Source organism: Phyllostomus discolor, chromosome 8 (genome assembly GCF_004126475.2).
Source record: "Phyllostomus discolor isolate MPI-MPIP mPhyDis1 chromosome 8, mPhyDis1.pri.v3, whole genome shotgun sequence".
Classification (NCBI taxonomy): Eukaryota; Metazoa; Chordata; class Mammalia; order Chiroptera; family Phyllostomidae; genus Phyllostomus; species Phyllostomus discolor.
The window spans coordinates 35,029,179-35,049,111 of record NC_040910.2 but is presented as its reverse complement, the minus strand read 5'-3'; the positions used below and the strand labels follow the sequence as shown (position 1 = coordinate 35,049,111).

Genomic DNA, 19,933 nt, shown 5'->3' with positions numbered 1-19,933 from the left:
ACAGAAGTGACGCTGCATGACTTTCAAGGTTAGGACGTAGCATCAACTACCAGACCTGGGTAACCCAGCCTTGTCCAGATGATTCCAGCCCCAACCTTCCAGTCTTCCAGTGAGGCCCCAGGCAGCATGGAGCAGAGACAAGTCCCACTGTGCCCTGTCTGAATTCCTGATACACAGTAACCATAAGATAATAAATGATTACGGCTGAAGCCACTAGACTTCTGAGGTAACTGGTTATGCTGCAATAAAAAACTAACACTTTGCCCTGGCTGGTGTAGCTCAGTGGATTGAGCGCGGGCTGGGAACCAAAGTGTCCCAGGTTCGATTCCCAGCCAGGGTACATTCCTGGGTTGCAGGCCATAACCCCCAGCAACCGCACATTGATGTTTCTCTCTCTCTCTCTCTCTCTCTCTCTCTCTCTCTCTCTCTCTCTCTCTCTCTCTCTCTCTCTCTCTCTCCCTCCCTCCCTAAAAATAAATAAAATCTTTAAAAAAAAACACTTTGTAAGTAAGGGACACAGGTAGGTAACCATGCTAGCAACTGGCAAAGCCAGAATTAAAATCTATGTCAGTCTATGTATAAAGCCCAAACTCCTATCATAGGATATTACCAAGTTTGTTCAGCGGTGCCCATATTTCCAAATAAAGCAATAGTCTACAGATTAAAAAGTTGAAGAGCAATAAGCCCCCAAAATTAATGATTTCAATTAATACTCAGGGCAATAGGTCATTCGATTAGCAACCTCAAAATCTCAGGATCATTTTTGACACATCTACACTCTAATAACAGCGTATCTGATAGTACCCATATGCTAGACACGCAGAAGAACTATCTCTCCATCAATAACAATAAAGCTGGCCATTTATAAAACACTTTATAAAGCACTTTAACAATAATCACTAATTTGATCTCCAGAAAACACCTCTATGAGACAGGTAAAGCAGGCATCACACAGGTGAGACTCAGAAAAGTTAAAAACAGCTACAATAACATAGTTAAGTAAGAATTCTATTTCAGATTTTCTGACCCCAAGTCAAGTACCTTTGTCAACTCAGTTCAACTCAACTCCAAAGAACATTTATGGTATATGTGTTTCTATATACAACATCGTTTTCTACAATTATTTATAAAGTCCCTACTTTGTGTAAAGCATCAGGGCAGGCACTGTCTCTCTAATTTGTGCTTTCCACTTCTGGGATCAGTCCAAAAACATCTCTGATGTAGCTAATGTCTATAATGAAGCCAGTCTTTCCCCACTTTGACCCATTCCGTACATTGTCAGCTGACAACTTTTCCTAGCCCACTTCCTTAATCACAATATTCAAAAACGGTCAAAGTTGACATCTTACCCATACAGGCCACATTTCCTGATCTGCTTTCAAGGTCTTCTATAATCTGATCCCAGTTTATTTAATTAAACTCATTTCCCTGTGTTTATTGAGATAAAACTAATTAATCTCTTCCTTCTTCCTTAAATTCACTTTCTTTGCATCTTCTTGCCCTCCCTCTCATTCATTCTATGGTCCAAATCTGAAAGTGATGCTCAAGTATCACCCTTAACCTCTGACAGAGAGTCCCTTCCCTCCAAGGTCTTAACTTCTACTGGAGAGCTACACTGATCAATCCAGAACAATACATAATAATTGAATTGGGTAGTAGAGATCATAGCTTACAGGAATCTAGAAAAGAATCACTAAGGATGGCTGGCAGGAATGCCTTTAGGTAGAAGGCAGCACTTGCAATGGGCTGACTGACACACAGGATTCAAACTGGCAGAAGTAAAAGCAACCCAAACAGGCACAACCTACAAGCCTTCCCTTCCGCCCCACTTCTTCCCATTTACAGCTTACTTAATCCTCCAGCCAGTACTGGCTCTTTCAAAAAGCCTTCCTTAGTTACTTTACCATCTAATCTAAGCTCTCTTCTCTGAGCTTCTAATATAATCTAAAAAAACACATTAGTCATTCCATATTACAAATCTCATCTCTACAACTGGACAGCAGTATGTCTGTACATAGTAAGCATTCAATATTTGCTAAGATAAACTCAATTCAATAGCCACTGTTGCTTTTAGTCACTTAAAAATCCATTGATCATAACACTGTTTCTTAACTTACCGGGCATCTCCTTTGGAAAGATTAGTATTTACAGGATTAAGAATAACCTTGTTTGCATCTACATCCACCACACATTTGGTATGCAAGTCAATTTCTGCAGATAAAAACAAAAAGGAAAAATAGTCATTTTAAAGTAATTTATTTCAGAAAAAGCATTTGACAAAAATCCAACACTCTTTCATGAGAAACACACTCAACAAACTAGGAATAGAAGGAAACTTCCTCAACCTGATAAAGAGCATCTACAAGAAACTGCAGCTAACACTGCACTTAATGGTGAAAGACTGCACAGCTTACCCTCTAACAACAGGAATAAGGCAAGGATGTCTACTACTGCTATTCAATATTACACTGGAAGTTCTGGTCAGGGCAGTTAGGCAAGAAAAACAAATCGAAGGCATCCAGATTGGAATGAAGTAAAAGTATCGCTGTTAGCAGATGATATGATCTTGTGTACAGGAAATCCTAAGGACTCCACTAAAAGACTACTGGAATAAGTAAGTTCTGCAAGGTGGAGGAATACAAGATCAAAATACAAAAATCAGTAGTGTTTCTATACACCAGCAATGAAAAATCCAGAAATAAAGTTAAGAAAACAATTCTATTTATAATAACATCAAAAAGATTTAAATACTAAAGGAAATTTTTAAAAGAAGTGTAAGACATATACACTGAAAATTCTAAAACACTGTTCAGAGACATAAAGACAAAAAACTGGGAAGACAGTTATGTTCATGAATTGACAGACTTAATACCATTAAGATGGTAATAACCCCCAAATTGGTCTAGAAGATTCAAGGAAATCCCTATCAAAATCACAGCTGGCTTTCCCCCACCAAAAAAGTAACAAGCTGATCCTAAAATCTATATGAAAATGCATGAGATCCAGAATAGCCAAAACAATCTTGAAAAAGAAAAGCAAAGTAGAAAGGCTTTATTCACCAATTTCAAACTTACTACAAAACTGTAGTAATCAAGACAATGTGATACTAACATAAGGACAGAAGGACAGACAGACAGATCAATGGAACAGAGACTCCAGAAATATACTGTCACATTTACGGCCAAATGATTTTGACAATGGTGTCGAGACAATCCAGTGGTGAAAGTACAGTCTCTTCAACAAGTGCTGCTGGTATAACTGGATATCCACGTGCAAAAGAATGTAGTCAGACCCCTCCCTAACACCACACACAAAAATTAACTCCAACAGATCACAGACATAAATGTATAAGCACTAAAACTATAAAAGTCTTTGAAGAAAGCATAAAGGTAAAGCCACATAACTTGCAGTTAGGTAATGGTTCTTAGATACCAAAAGCACAAGAAACAAAAGAAAAAACAGATAAATTGGACCACATCAAAATGAAAAATGTCTGTGCTTCCTGATGTGTACCAAGAGAGTAAAAAGATAACCCTCCCACACAACAAAAAAGACAGCCCACACAATCAAGAAACTATCTGTAAATCATATATCTAATAGGGAATTGCATTGGAAAATAGAAAGAACTTGTACAACTCAATAATAAAAAAAATCTAATTTTTAAAGGGGCAAAAGATCTAATAAATGTCTCTTCAGAAAAGATACAAAAATCCCAATAAGCACAAGAAAAGATGCTCAACATCGTTAGACACTGGGGAAATGCAAGTCAAAACCACAATGAGATAGCACTTCACACCACTAACAAAACTATAATAAAAAAAGACAGAAAGTAACAAGTATTGGCAAGAATGTGGAAAAATTGGAACCTTCACATATTACTGGTGGAAATGTAAAACGGTGCAGTCATTTTGGAAAACGGTCTGGCAGTTCCTCAAAAGTTAAACACAGTGTTAGCATAGGACCCAGCAATACCCGCAGGATCTGGCAATGTCTCAAAAGTTAAACATAGAGTTAGCATAAGACCCAGCAATTCCCACTCCTAGATATATATCCAAGGGAAATGATAACCCTTGTCCACACAGAAGTTTGTAAATGAATGTTCACAGCAGTATTATATGTCTATTCATAATAGCCCAAAAGTGGAAAAACCCCACTGTCCATCAACTAATCAATGGATAAAAGTAGGTAGCCATAAAATGGAACATTATGTGGCAATTAAAAGAAATAAGGACTGATACATACTATTACATGGATGAAGCCTGTGCTAAGAAGCCAGTCACAAGAGACCATCTATCATATATGATTCTACTTATTCCAAATGTCCAAAATAGGCAAATAGAGACAGAAAATAGACTCGTTATTGCCAAGGTTTTGGGAGTGACTGCCAGTAGATATGGCTTTCTGTTTGGGGTGATGACTCTGCACTGAAACTGATTATGCTGACATTTGCACACTTGGAATAAGCATAATAAAAACCACTGAATTGGTTGATTGTGTAATATGTAAATTATATTCAACAAAGCTCTTTAAAAAAAACATATAGGCCATGTTTATGTTCTCATATTGTTATAGTCTTACATTCTTCTGACCCGAAGTATGAAATTGTTTCTGTTTGCCTTATCCCCACTACCCAAAGACATTATCTAAGAAAGGAGCTGTACTCCACTGGAGTCATTATGTATTTCCCAAAGAACCTGGGCCACATGTCATACTACCAGTATAACTTGAAAGTACTTCCACTGCTAGGAAATGTCACTTCTTTCTGTTGTTGCAGTTTTAAACTTATGTAACTGAGACAAATACCAAAAAAAAAAAAAATTCCCCTCTTACACCTGCCACAACTCAACTTTTGTTGTATCAGTTATTCTACATTGGTTCTCAAAGATATAACCTAGAAGTACACACACACAAAAAAAATCAGTGGTCTTTTTTTTTTCAGCCAGTACATTTTTCTGGCAAAGAGAACTGAAAGGGAAGCATCACAGCTGTTTTACCTAGGTGTGGAAGACTAACCATCAAAACGACGTATATTCCACTATAGTCAGCTACCATAAAGTCTAACACTTTGTGTCTAAATCCTCTCTAGACTGTACCAGAAATGCAGCAAAAAAGTCCTAGCCACACTGCAAAAACTTTTCAAACACGCAATTTTACTTCCTCCTTTCCCTTAGGCCCAGAGCTCAACAAACGGTATTGGCTGGCCCCTTACAGTCAAATCTGTATTATAACAAATGCATTATCAACTCTCCGGAAACTATACTGTGACTCAATCTATCTCACCATTCACCACAATGTTGGTTATTAGTTTCTTGCAAGAACGTTTGGTCTGAGCAGAGGAGCTGCATGCATAGTTTTGTATACGTAAATACACATCTAGAGTGCATGCCTGAAAAACCACAAATCAAGTACTGCCCCCCAAGTAGTGTTTTGCCTTCATTTCAAATGATCTGGAATTGAGGAGAGATCCAAACATTTTTTTCTTCAATATTTGTATGCTTTTCCCCTGTCCTTTTCACAGATCTTTTCTCCTCCCTTTCATGACTTCATCAGATACAACTAATAATGAGTAAGCATGAAATGACATAAAAAAAAGGGCACCAGTTAGTGTAGCTCAGTGGATTGAGCACCAGCCTGTGAACCAAAGGGTTGCCGGCTCAATTCCCAGTCAGGGCACATACCTGGGTTGCGGGCCTGGTCCCCAGTAGGAGGCACGTGAGAAGCAACCCCACATTCATGTTTCTTCCCCTTTCCTTCTCCCTCCCTCTAAAAATAAATAAACAAAATCTTTAAAAAAAAGAATTTTTTTAAAAAATGACATGAAAAAGGGACCAATCCATGGAAAACCCTATATAATACAAATAATTGCCTAATAAGTAATATATCCAACCTAAAGTCATTTTGCCCTCAAGAATGCAATACTTGCCCTGGCTAGCATGGCTCAGTTGCTTGGAGCCTCATCTCATAAAGCAAAGAGTCACAGGTTCCACTCTTGGTCAGGGCACATGCCTGGGTTGTGGGTTCCGTACCCAACTGAGGCGAGTACTTCAGCAACCAATCAGTTTTTCTCCCCTTTCTTTCCCTCCTCTTTCCCTCTCTCTCCCTCCTCTCCCCCGTCTCTCTCTCTCTAAAACAATAATCATGTCCTCAAGTGAGGATATTTTTGAAAAAGTGCAATACTTGTAAGTATTCCTATATCTAACTTACATCAAAGGTGACCTTTAAAATGTAAACTATCTTCACTGCTTTATTAGCTCAATTTTAATTACCAAACAGAATCCCCACCCCAGCTCTGTTGATTGATACACAGATATTAAGAGAAGGCTTTTCACAAGACTGTTTAGAATATGGGTGGAATGTCCAGGACACACACCCAAGCAAACAAATGAGTTGGATTTGAAGAGAGTTTAAGGCTCAGGTATATGACAAACATTTTAATACAAAATGCTACAGTTAGTGTACCATCAAATGCTACTAGTTGGTTGAATTAAATTATACCACTACAAGATTCTAAATATGACACTCTCTCCATGAAAAACTTCTTGTTCTACATGGCTAATCACAAGCAAAGCAGTGATAAAGCAGCAGTAAAAAATTTAGGTCTTAAATTTAATCTGAATTTTTAAAAAACAATTTTAATAAAACACCAAACTCCAAAAGATAAGCATCTTTCTCTTCATTTGGAACAATACTTAGATTAAAAAGATAAGGATTAGCTGCTATTCACTGCCTTTACAAAAATAGCATGAAGTACACCCACGTTCATATCCTCATTATTCACAACAGTTTCAAAGGTGGAAGCAACCCAACTGAATACTGATGAATAAATGGTAAACAAAATGTGGTATATACATTTAACAGACTATCATTCAACCTTAGAAGAGAACAAAATTCTGCTAAAACACAGATGGACCTTGAAGACATTATGCTAAGAGTAACAAGCAATCACAAAAGGACAAACACTGTGTGAGCCCACTTGTATGGGGTGCCCAGAGCCGTCAGAGTCAGAGGTAGAAAGCTGGATGCCGGGGGCCAGGCTGAAGGGGCAATGGGGAGTTAATGGGTCACTGTACGGAGTTGTCAGTTTTGCCCAATAAAAAAGTTCTAGAGATGAAAAGTGGTGGTGAGTGCCATCACCACTTTTCATCTCTAGAACTTTTCTAGTACACAATAATGTGAGTGTACTTTTCATCTCTAGTACACAATAATGTGAGTGTACTTAATGCCACTGAACTGTACACTTAAAAATGGTTTAAGATGCTTAATTTTATGCCATATGTACTAAACCACAATAAAAAAGTAGCACCAAATACTCATCACTATTGTAATAAGTAACACATGGATAACAGTTCATTCCCAGTGAAGCCTAAAATAATGAGATTGGGATTTAATTAGTACTACGTCCGGAAACTAATAAAAAAACAGAGTGATCTTAAAGTTAAGTAGTACTTTAAGTTTATGTCATGACTAATCAAGTTTTATTTATAGTACTCAGAACCATGAATGTTTTGAGGTATTCATGGGTCCTGAAAACAAGAAAAAGAAACATTTACTTCACTAACATTAAAGATCCTATATTATTTCCCAAACAGGATCCCTTTCTAGGTCAAGATCTTCAAGTTGAATATTAAAATATGTTCAGCTGACAATTCAGCTTATTCAGCCAGCAAATTAGTCACCTTGCCAAACTAGCAATAATTGAAACAAGTCTTTCTTCAGTGCGCAAATCAGCTGCGGCTCGTCCCCAGTGACGTCATAGTAAACGCTGGGCAGGACACGGGAGACGCCCTTCACAGAGCTCATGTTCCGTGTGGAAACAGGCGTCACTCAAAATGTGGACAAAATAGCTGAGCTGCCTATTCAGTAATCTGCTCTTCTAACTCTCCAGAAAACTACTAATTCTTTTCTAAACAAATTTACTGAGAAATATAAATGTTCCTTCCTTTTCCTACCAATCACATTCCTAAAAGGCTAATTATAACTTACTCTTAAGTTTACAACTTTTCAAAGGAAAAGAGTAACTTATTTGTAAGACTCACATTTTAAACTGCAAACTTTGCATGCTATGCTATATGGTTCTATTTTCAACTAATTTATGTCACATGCCTAATACTTTTATATGTCTATGCATGTTCATATAAATAAAAAATTCATCATTAATATTTCATGTATAAAGGACTTGTTTTCCCAAGTGGAATGTAATATTATTGACAGCAGAGGGAATAGGAATTATACTTATTTACTATACTTATAAGTTCCTTAGGATCCCCTTAAGGCCCACTGACCCAGGGAAAAACAAAATTATGTGATGCTACATAGGAAAAAAACCAAACTGGTGGTTTTCTTTCCAGTAAGAGATATATAAAATAGCTTAATAACCTACTTTTATGTTTTTGCCAGTGAACATGAAAATCTATTCAATAAATAACAGATAAAAATAGGAGCTCTAATATGACTAAAGAAAAGACTGAAGAATGAGGGAAGACCCAAGACAGAACAGCTGATAAGGGAAATAGAGTTTATAGTATGAAAATAATTAAAATAATCTATGTGGCCCAAAATATAAAATGTATATATTCAAAAAACTGATCAACTTTATAGGGTTAGGAAATTGGTATTGAAACACTTACATGTAAGACAAAACCAGAATAGCCAAAACTATCTTGAAAAAGAACGGGAAGACTACATTCACCAATTCCAAACATACTACAAAGCGCCAGACAGTGTGGTGTGAGGACAGACATATAAGTCAATTTATAGAACTGAGAGTCCAGAGACATAATGTCACATTTATGGCCAACTGATTTTCAGCAAGGATGCCAAGGTAATCCAATGGGAAAAGTACAGCCTTTTCAACAAACGGTTTTGTGACAAGTGGACATCACATTCAAATGGACCTCCACCTCACACCACATTCACAAATTAACTCCAAATGGACCAAAGACCTAAATGTAAAAACTAAAATTATAAAACCCTTCAAAGTAAACATGTGCATAAATCCACATGACCTTGGGATAGGGAATGGTTTCTTAGACACAACATCAAAAAAGCATAAGCAACAGAAGGAAAAACAGATAAACTGTACTGGACCACATCAAAATGAAAAACTGTGTGCTTCAAAAGACACCGTTAAGAGAAGGAAAAGGCAACCCACAAGGAAACATTTGCAAGCCATATATCTGATAAGAGACTGGTATCTAGATAGTATAAAGAGGCCTTGCAGCTCAAAATAAAAACACAACCCAATTTCAAAAATAGGGTTTGAAGAGAGATCTCTCCAAAGATATACAAATGACTCATAAACACATGATATGGTATTCAATAGCATTAGACATTGGGGAAAATGCAAATCAAAACCACAGGGAGATACCACTTTACGCCCACCGGGAATGCAATAATCAAAAAGAGGGAAAATAGCAAGTGCTGGTATGAACATGGGGAAACTGGAAGCTTCATATGTTACGGTGGGATTGTAGAATGACACAGTCACTTTGGAAAACACTTTAACAGTTCCTTGTAAGTTACAGTTACTGTATGACCCTGCAATTCCACTTCTATGGATATACACACCCAAGAGAAATGGAAATGTACATCTACACAAAGTTACACACAAATGTTCACAGCAGTATTATTCATAATAACCAAAAAGTGGAAACAAGGTAAATGCCCATCAACTGATTAGTGGGCAAACAAAATACAACATGGTCACATCACAGAATATGATTCAGCTTTAAAAAGGAACGAAGGGTTGATTCACACTATAACATGGATAAGCCCTAAAAACAGTATGTCAAGTGAAAGAAATCAGACACAACAGTCCACATATTGTGTGGTTTCATTCATATGAATGCCCAGAATAGGCAAATCCATAGAGACCTGAAGTACATTAGTGGCTGCCAGAGGCTGGGAGGACGCAGAGGGTACTGGAGTGGGGGTGGGTGAAGAGTGACTGCTAATGGAAGAGAGTCTCCCTTTGGGATGATGAAAATGCCCTGGAATTGGGCAGTGTTGATAGTTGCACAACTCTGCAAATATACTAAAAGCCACTGAATTGTACACTTTTGATGTGAATTCAATCTTTTAAAAAACTTAGAAGGAATGACCCCACTGCACTCAACAGATATAAAATATGGTTAGAATCCTTCAACCACATTTCTACAACACTCACTACTCTGAAGATCTCAGCCAACCCAACTCTTTTTACTCTTAATTAATATTCTCACATTGTACCTCATCAAGAAAGTGAAGCACTCCAGGGCTTTCCCATTATAAAATTATTCTCTTTCTCTCATATTGCAAAAATTTCCTCCTGGAAATTTTTGTCTCTGACGGTCTCAAATTCTTGGCTCTTTCTGTCTCTAACAAAACTCAAACGTCTCGCAAAGTTAAAAAAAAAAATGCCCTGCTCCTAAGCACACTGCTGGATAACCACTCTTTACCCCTCCCTTTTACGTGGAGCTTCAGGAAAGAATCTCCATGGAACTCACTGCCTCCATGTCGGCATGCCCACTATTTCTCAGCTCACTACCAACACGCCAGACTCACTCATGCAGTCAGTCAAAATTATTCTCCTGAAAACTACCACTGACCGCCATCAAGCTAAATCCACTGAAGACAGCTCAGTATTATCATACGTGCCACTCCTGTGATTTCTGATTTACTGACCTTTTTTTGGGACACATCTTTTCCCCGTAATAACTTCCACATTACTTTTCACCTGCTTCTCCTTATGTCTTTGTTCTTGGCCTCTGTGTCCTCCATCCAAATAAAAAACATACCTTGCTTTGGTGTTCTGTCTTCTGAACACAGTAATGACTCCCAAATCTACGTGTATATCTAGGCCCTTTGTTTCAGACTCATATGTGCAACAGCCGTCTCGATTCATCCAGACTTGGCTGAACTGCAGACACGTAAAGGTCCACAAGTCTGCTGCGTTTCTTCTGGCATGCACTTACATCTTACTCATAGTTATAGGTGCAGTCCATGCACCACATAAGCACTGACAAAATACTCTTGAATATCCAAAAATAGAACTCATCATTTCCTGTTCCTCCACCATAAAACCTGCTTCTCCCATACCTCTGATATCAGGTAATGACATCAGCATCAGTAGTCATCTTAATCAGAAGCTTTGAAGTATTCCTAAATCTCTTAAATTTCAGCTGCTTTCGTATCACCTTGACACATTCTATCTGGATAAATCTAGAATGCAAGGCCACAGAAGCTCTTTACCCAACCCATCTCAGAAATATGTTTGCAGCCAGTAACTTCGCAGGACTGGTTCTTCCTTCAGGGCAAAGAGCAGGCTTCCTCACCGCCTTAAAGCAATGGATTCCCCAAGCTCGGTATTCCTCAGATGCAACGCAAACCCACTGCTGGCACAGCATCCACCTGGACTCCTCATCAGCCCTGTGGGATCTGCAGGCCCGAGAAACTACTCTCGCTGCTTGCTGGGCCATCAACAAGTCTGGACCCAGAAGTCCCCCGTCTTCTATCAGCACCCGTGAAACAGCAACAAGCTAACCCATAAGTTTGTGGGCACAGTAAAGACACATAGAATAATTTATCTTCCTAAAGGATCACTTTAACAGTGCCACTGCTCTATTGAAAACCTACAGTCACTGTACTCCTCAAACCAGGATACCCTTCTTAACCTCCTATACCTCATTTAAACTTCATATCTCTCTACACACCAAAAACCTCTCTACTCAGTAAAGGCAACTTACATCGCTCTTTTCATCCCTCACTCCCTGTATTCTTCCAACTTTTCCAAGAAAGCATAAAATTCAAGGGCTTGGGCTCTGGAGTTGAACTACCTAGGTTCCAACTGCCAGTTTCTCCACTTAGTAGTTATGTGATTTGGGGCAAGTTGCTAATACTTGCTTAAATTCCCATTTTCTCATCTGTAAAATGGAATTACAGTGTTAATCTTTCCTAGCATTATTGTGAGGATTAACTGAAATGATCTAGTTAAAGTGCTAAAGTTCAGTGCTGGGGATCATATCAGCACACAGTCACCTCTCAATAATGTGAATTATACAGATACTGTCTCCTTCCTGCTGTCTGAACTTTCACATCTAATTTCTTCACTGTTCTTGCAAATATCTTGTTAATACCTATATCCACGTTTCGCTAATTCCTACAATTCCTGTTGTGTGCCCCAAGTGCCATGCCTTCCTCCCTGACCACTGTCTTCAACTCATTCCTCATCACTCTGAAGGCCCACTCCCATTTCTTTAATTCATAATGCGTTGTCATCACGGCGTTGTGTACATTTTTCTTAAAACTGACCTACCTGTGCATCTCTTATTACTAACAAGGCAGAGAGCTCCTCTAGGCAAAGATCACATGCTTCTTGTGTAACCTGCACACCTTTGAAACATATGTAAATTCAGGAATGCAAAATCCTCTTAGAAATCATCTCGTTCTTCCTAGCTGGGTAGCTCAGTTGGTTAAAGCATTGTTCTGATAAGCCAAGGCTGTGGGTTTGATCCCCAGTCAGGGCACATAAAAGAATCAACCAATGAATGCATAAGTAAGTAGAACAACAAAAATTGGTATTTCTCCCTCTCCCTTCCTCTAAATCTATAAATAAAAAAATGTAAATGATCATCATCTCCAATATAATAGTAAAAGTACAGGCTTTAATGGCAAAGTAGGCAAAATTTAAGCTCTACAATACCAGTTTTGTAATTCTGGGTAGTTAGCCTCCCTGAGAATTCGGTTAAATAGAAATTCTATAGCTACCATTTTTAAAGTTTTATTTGAAGAATAAAATAACTAATAAAAGCACCTAACTCTATAGTTCACAAACAGAAAGCTCTCAAAAAGTAATTATTTTTTCTTCAATCAACCTGTGTTAAATTTAATGAACTAATCAATACCAACTTTTAACGATATTTACAGCTTCTGAGAGTTAAAGCCCAGTTCCAGTTAATCCGTGGATTGTGTCAGAGACCAGTTAGCTTCGCACACTTCCCCACAGATTACACGTTATGCCAAGGTTTTTAAAACATGCTCTATATAAGGAGACTTGATCAGCAAGCATAAGGATCAGTAATAAATCCATTTCCCCTCAACAAACATCTCAATTCATCTGCTTAATGAAGTTTTGTCAGTGGTTTCTTCCACCTTCAGAACTTAAGAATTGAAAAAGTTACACATTAGTCATTGTTTTATGGAGGTGAGGTAAAAGTAAATGCCAATCCAAACAAATTTTTATATTATTTTATTTTATAAAATTGTACTTTCTCCTCCAAGAGCCTCTGGCCCTACGTGTATAATTTCCCATTTCACTCACCAAGTTGAGGGTAGAAACAAAAGAATGTTGTAATAGATGTGTGTCTCATTCCATTAGCATATCAAGCAGCTGCTAGTAAAACAAGTATCTTCTGTTTTAGAAAACATGTCAGACATTTCCATCCACAGTCATCTTTAACTCAACATCAGTTCTCTCTGAAAAGGCCAAACAGCCACCACTGACTGGCCTCAGGGTCAAGAACACCTTCCTGTTTCAAGCAGATTCTCCCCTCCTGCCCGGCTCCCTTCATTTCCTAAGGATTACTTGTCTCTTCACGGACTGTGGGCCTTCTCAACTTCCTCCTCTTCCCTCGGTTTCACCTTGTTTTTTAACTTTTAAAATTTTTCAGTTATAGCTGACATTCAATATATTAGTTTCAGGTGTACGGCACAGTGATTAGACATACATATAATTACAGGGTGATCTCTCTGAGAAGTCCAGTACCCACCTATACTATATAATTATTACAATATTATTGACTATATTCCCTATGCTGTGCTTTACGTCCCCAGGACTATTTTTATGAGTGCCAATTTGCACTTCTTGATCCCTTTACCTTTTTCACCCAGTAACTGCCCCCCACCCCCACCCCACAACTCCTCTCCCTCCTGGCAACTGTTTGCTTTCTGTTGTCTTTGTTCGTTTATTTTGTTTTTTAGATTCTACATGTGAGTGAAATCATGTGGTATTTGTCTTTCTTTGACTAATTTGAAAAGGGAATCCTCATGGAAAACAGTATAGAGTTCCTCAAAATGATAAAAGTAGAGCTACCTTATGACCCAGCAATTCCACTTCTGGATATTTATCCCAAGAAATCCAAAACTCAAATGGGAAAAGCTATATGCACCCCTATGTTCACGGCAGCATTGTTTACAATAGCCAAGATATGAAGGCAACTTCAGTTCTGCCTTGTCTTTTGATCCATGACTGCTCACTTGGTTTTGACTGAAGCCATTCACATGCTTCATTTCCATCTGTGCTCTTAAACGCTGCCCAGCACGTCCTGAATCAGTCATCTACCCAGGCTTGCAATCTGCCCTGAGATCTGGCAGTCTTTCCCCTTGGTGTTTGTGTCCGAGACCCACACAGAGCTCTAAAATAAGCTAAATTAGAGCACATGGACCAGCCACACTAAACCCAGACTTCTGGGCCCAGCTAGCATCAGGGCTCCCTGTAATTTTGCCCTGACTTTCTAATCCCACTCATCTTTCTCAGTCAACCTCAGAGAGCCCTCCTCTCTGACAGGCTAAGCTGGTCTCTGCTGCCTAAACTTGCCTCGCTCATTCCTGTTTCAGTGCCTTTGCTCTCAGGCCATATTTCCTCCTCCAAGAACCAATGCCCTTCCCTGCCTCCTCCTCGCACCGATTCCAATCATAAACTCCCTCCTCCAAGTCCAAAGTTCTCCCTCCCCAGGGAAGCCCCATCCAGGGGGCTTTCACTCCTCCAAATTCCTGTATTTCCCTCTCACTCACCTGGCAGCTAAACACCTAGCAATCTGCTAGAGGTGTTTACCTTTAAATCTTATCTTTCCACATGACAGTCATTTCCTCATGAGCAAGAACCATAAAGCACATTTTTAAAAAAACCGAAAACTACAATACTAGACAACACTAAAAGTTTTTAGGAAATAAAATTCTCCCAAAAAGAACAATCAATCTCATTTTTTCATGTTTCTTTCTAGCCCTTGCCCATTCCTGTTTACATTTTTATAAAGTAATAGTCATTATAGTAGATTGAATAGATGATCATAATAGTAAATTTACTACAGTTACACACACCATATTACATTCTGCTTTTACTTCTAACATATAAAACAGTCTTCCCTGGTTTTAATTTTCACCACTTTTATTAATAGCTATGTAATAGTCTTTCCACTGAGATACTAGGCAGTGATTTACTTATACACTGGCTTCTGCTAGATATTACACTCTTCTTTGTGTCCTTCATGGCACTGGGTACTATAAAATGCAAAGTAAGCCCTTGAGAAATGCCTATCGAAATAAACAGATATTATCTGCACTTACTAACATCTGCAATAACCCTTTTCACTGTTTTTCTCTCTAACTAGATTTCTAGTGTAATTTCTGATTTCACCACACCAGATAGACAGCAAAGGTATTTTCCAAATACTTCTTATATAGATTTATTTATTTTGGTAGTTGATCCTATACATATTTAAACACGGGAAGCCCCTTGAGGAAACGTAATAAGATCCCATAATATCTAATACAAGCTAGACACAGGGCAAGCACTCAATAAATATCTAATATTTTTAAACTACCTAAGGCTCCTAAATGGGAACTTTACAAATTCCTAAACAGGAGAGTATCCACTGATCTAAGTAGTACCATCAATTATGCTTGTAAAACTTGCGGTTCATTTAATAATTAGATTGATTAATTATGTATGAATTGGTGTTCTTTACAGTAGATAGAAGAACACAACCAGAGTTACCTGGTGAGTTGTACAACTGTGGAACATAATATAAATGACAAACAGTATTCGTAAATAGAACTCGAGAGCTCATAACAAGTTTACCCCTTTTTCTTTAACCTAAGTTCATATTTCAAACAAACAAAAGCAAAATTAAAACTATGTAAAATTACATGTGCATGTGAACACAAAGCAGAATGGAAATAAGAAAATGAGAGTATGAGCTGTCAAAATGGAAGAATGTCAGAGACTTTTTCCTTTATATTTTTTGTTTTGTTAGTAATGTTAAAATGGGCAACAAGAAAAATATTCCAGACAAAAGCACATGTTAGCCATTGCAACTCTTATTTAGCAAAAATGACTGAAAGAAACACTCTTACTTTCATAAATGAGAAATAATAAACCAACTAGCTACCTTAACACCTAAACATAGTCAGATGCTGAATCACGTGAAGAACTTAAGAGTTCACTAAAAGTTTCTTGCAAATTCCAAACAGTGGCTGATGTAATTCCAAATATCAAAGTCTACACAGCAAAACTGCATCACCCCAGTAATCCATTCTCACCTCATTCTTACTTGTGAAGAGAGATTTCTGAGGTTGATTCCTGCACTAATATATTAAGAAAAAAAAACAATTATGACTAGAAGTTTACTATTTATCATTATTATATGTTATTACTTAATACATTCATTTTCCCAAAAGTAGTAATTGGTCAAAGCAATATGACCCTTTCAAAATTACTGGAAAGGAATATGGTTTTATTTTAGCCTTTTTAAACAAACTCTAGCCCTGACTCCTGTCACTCAGTTGGTTGGGCTTCATCCTGCAAAGCAAAAGGTAGCTGGCTTAATTCCCAGTCACGGCACATACATGACCAGGTTGCGGGTTCAGTCCCCAGATGGGGTGCATACAAGAGGCAGCCCATCGATGTCTCTCTCTCACGTGAATGTTTCTCCCTCTCTCTTAAAAATCACTGGCTTTAGAATTTCACTACACTTCATCCCACAGCAACCTCTAGACTTAAGTAAACAACTACTTCACAACAAACTAGAAATAGGTCCATGTGCTTTCAGGAAATACAAGGCTATGTAAGAGATGGCACTAAATGAATGAGGCAGTTTACCACAAATGCATTTCTATTTGCCAAGTAATGGATCTATATCTAAACCTTAAGTTTAAAATGCGTTCAGCCAAAGGAAAAGCTAACATCCATTCCATAGCTAAAATTATAATTCTATGCATCTCTCCAAACTCTGATATTGATCATTACTGCATCCTAATTAATGACAATTTATAAGTAAAAAGGATAGAACTTCCCCTCAAAAACTGAAACCCATGGTGGGAGGAGAGGAAGGATTCCATCTGAGATAGGTCTTCTGTGGTGGTTGGTTAACTGCCTCTTTTTAGCACTGACATATCCAAGATTTTTTTATGAAAAAGAAATTTTAAGAATATGCTAATATCATCCTTCCAGAATCAAATCCCACATCAGTTATATTTTATGTGGCTTTTTTTTAAGTTGTCCTAATCACTGTAATGGCAAGCAAACTTAAGATGAATTTTCCTGAACACCGAAGAACAGAAGCTTTTCAAAACTTTCAGAGTTCCTCCAAGTTCTTTCATTTTGTCAGAGCATGGAACTAGTGAGGCCAAGGCTAAACTAGTTTAAGTTCTTAGGGAAAAATTCTTCTTGGTCACCTAACATCCTTAGGCTGACCTAGCAAGGATAGAAGGAATCACCAATTCCGATAGAAGACATAACTCCAAGATAAGAGATAAACCTACTCTCAAGAGGACAAACCAACAAAGTATATCTTAACTGGTTGATCTGTATGCCTCACTATATACAAAAGGCAGCAAAGAAAAGGGACACAAGAAAACAACTCAAAATCTGTACATGGACTTAAACAACACTTGACATAATGAACAAAGAAGTGGCAAGAACAACTTAGAACAGAAATTTTCAACCTTTTTAATCTCATGGCATGCATAAACCAATTACTAAAATTCTACAGTACACCAAAAAATATATTTTTTGCCAATCTGACAAAAAATAGGTATAATTTTGATGCATTCACACCTGACAGCTATTGTTGTATTGGCTGTTGTCATATTTTTATTTGACAATCTAAAGGAAAAGGGGTCAGTGCCCTTGACTAAACAGTCAGGTATTGCATGGTTCAAAAATTCTTGAGGCACACGGGTTGAAAATCGCCGACATAGAATGTGACTCTGGCACTTACAAATGATCCCGATTAGTTAAGAATCTTTTGAAAAGTCATCTCCTGGGATTATAATAGTGACCTCCCCAATAATATAACCTTATACCGAAAAGGTTTTCAAATATATTATCTCATTTAAAGTAACTCACCCACACTAGTTAATCACCCTTTCAGAATCAAATCCCAGATCAGCTGTGTTTAACGTGGCTTTGTTTGTTTAAGTTTTCGTAATCACGGTGACAGTAATAAACTTAAGGTGAATATAAATAAAGATGCCAAAACACAGCCCACCTTCTCTTTCGACTGCCATTAGGGGTTCTCTCCAGTCTATCTGACTGTCTGACTGTCTAAAGAGGATTTAAAATGTACTTGGTTTATCTGCTTTCTCTACCCTCCCTGCAGAATGAAGAGAATGTCTGAAAGATACAGTTTCACAAGAATCTTGGCACTTAAAACTATTTATTGTTGAGAGATGACCAATATGACTTGAAGCAAAAACAAAACTTTCTCAACAGTCAAAAAAGTGGGGGTAGGGAGGCATCTCTTCTACCCAACGTCAATCAAAGTTATTTACAACTCTCTATGACCGTCCACATTAAAAGGAAATAAAGTGAAAAAGCAACAGGAGGAATTTTTGCACTTGAGTGCTCTCAGGAGGAGTAAACCAAAATCCCTGCCATTTTTCCTGCTGCGGGCCACCAAAGTGCAGGGTTAGGGCGGCTGGGCCGGTGACGTAGGGCTTCGGGGTCCCTGGCTGTCCCCGCCAGGCCGGACCGGTGAGGACCCAAGGGGCGGGGGCCGCACTGACAGCTGGCGAGGAGACAGCGGGGACTCCTCGAGGCAAGGGCCGAGGGGGAATGGTGGGGGAAGGAGGAAGAGAGCCCGGGCGGGAGAGGGACTAGGGCGCCCTCCTGGAAGGGCAGGGGAGAGCGAAAGGGCTAGAGGGTGAGAGGGCGAAAGGGCTCTGGGGCGGGTCGGGAGTGCCGGCGGAAGGGGCAGCGGACTGGGATGTGGGGCCCGTAGCGCCCCGGGACACGGTGCAGACGAGGGGAGGGGCGTCCCGCACAGGCGGGGCGGGCGTGGAGGGACAAGGTTTCGGGGTACGCGGGCCGCGCTCCAGCCCGGATGCGGACTCCAAGGGCGGCGCGGCTGGACCCCACACGGCGGCCGCCGCGAAGGGGCGCACCAGGCACCTGCCGCCTCCGCTGCGGCGGCCCCGCGCGGGCTCGGTTCTCACCTCTTCGGTTCATGGGCCGGATCCGGACGGCCACTTTCACTTTGGAGTCTCCCATCCTGCCGCCGCCTCTGCCGAGACTCTTGCTGGGCTTCCGTCTGCCGTGGCCACGGGGCAACTCCTCGGGGCTGACCGGGCGATAGGGGGCTGCGGCAGGAGGGGCGGGGCCTGGGGCGGGGCCTGCTGAGGGGCGGGGCGGCCCGCGGGGCTCCCGGCGCGACTCCGCTGCATGACGGGACTTGTAGTCCCTGAAGGTGGTCGTGATCTGGACGGCGGCCGTGGAGGGGGCGTGCAGGGAGAACTCTGGGCGCTTGGATCACAGGAGACCTTGTAAATGTCCCTCTGCTTCGGTACCATGCTTATCCTCCTGAGCTGTCAATGAGCTGGTACCTCACCAAAGAACATACTATTAAATAATTAGAATTGGAGAGCATGCAACCTCTTCAGACTCATTACCTTCCAACTTAGTGTTTGATTTCTGGCTCAAATTATTTCCTCTACTTAAATTGCCCTCCAGACCTTGCTTACCGAAATCATCCTTCAAGACAAGTCAAAAGCTACCTCCTCTGGAAATCTTTATAGTATTCAGCATCATATATACCACTCCACTCTCTAACCCGCTTCCAGTCTAGTCCTTGGTCTCTGCTACCATAGCAAGAAAAGGCAATCTACATAGTAAAAACCCTTCCTCTTCTTTTCCCCGAAAAGAAGTCCCTGCCCCACCCCCCAAAACATTTTCTAATAG

General features: G+C 39.5%; 1 protein-coding gene across 3 annotated transcripts in view; it reads right to left on the bottom strand.

Annotated features, from left to right (window-relative positions):
- KIF13B (kinesin family member 13B) overlaps positions 1-19,350 on the bottom strand; it is a 173,542-nt gene extending 154,192 nt beyond the window's left edge. For all 3 annotated transcript variants that reach the window (XM_036032025.1, XM_036032027.1, XM_036032026.1), the window contains exons 1-2: positions 19,192-19,350; positions 2,118-2,211 (exon numbers count right to left, since the gene is read on the bottom strand). In XM_036032025.1, coding sequence (XP_035887918.1) covers positions 2,118-2,211; positions 19,192-19,246 — 149 coding nt within the window. In that variant the 5' untranslated portion in view covers positions 19,247-19,350. The remainder of the gene's footprint in view (positions 1-2,117; positions 2,212-19,191) is intronic.
- Positions 19,351-19,933: the final 583 nt, after the last annotated feature.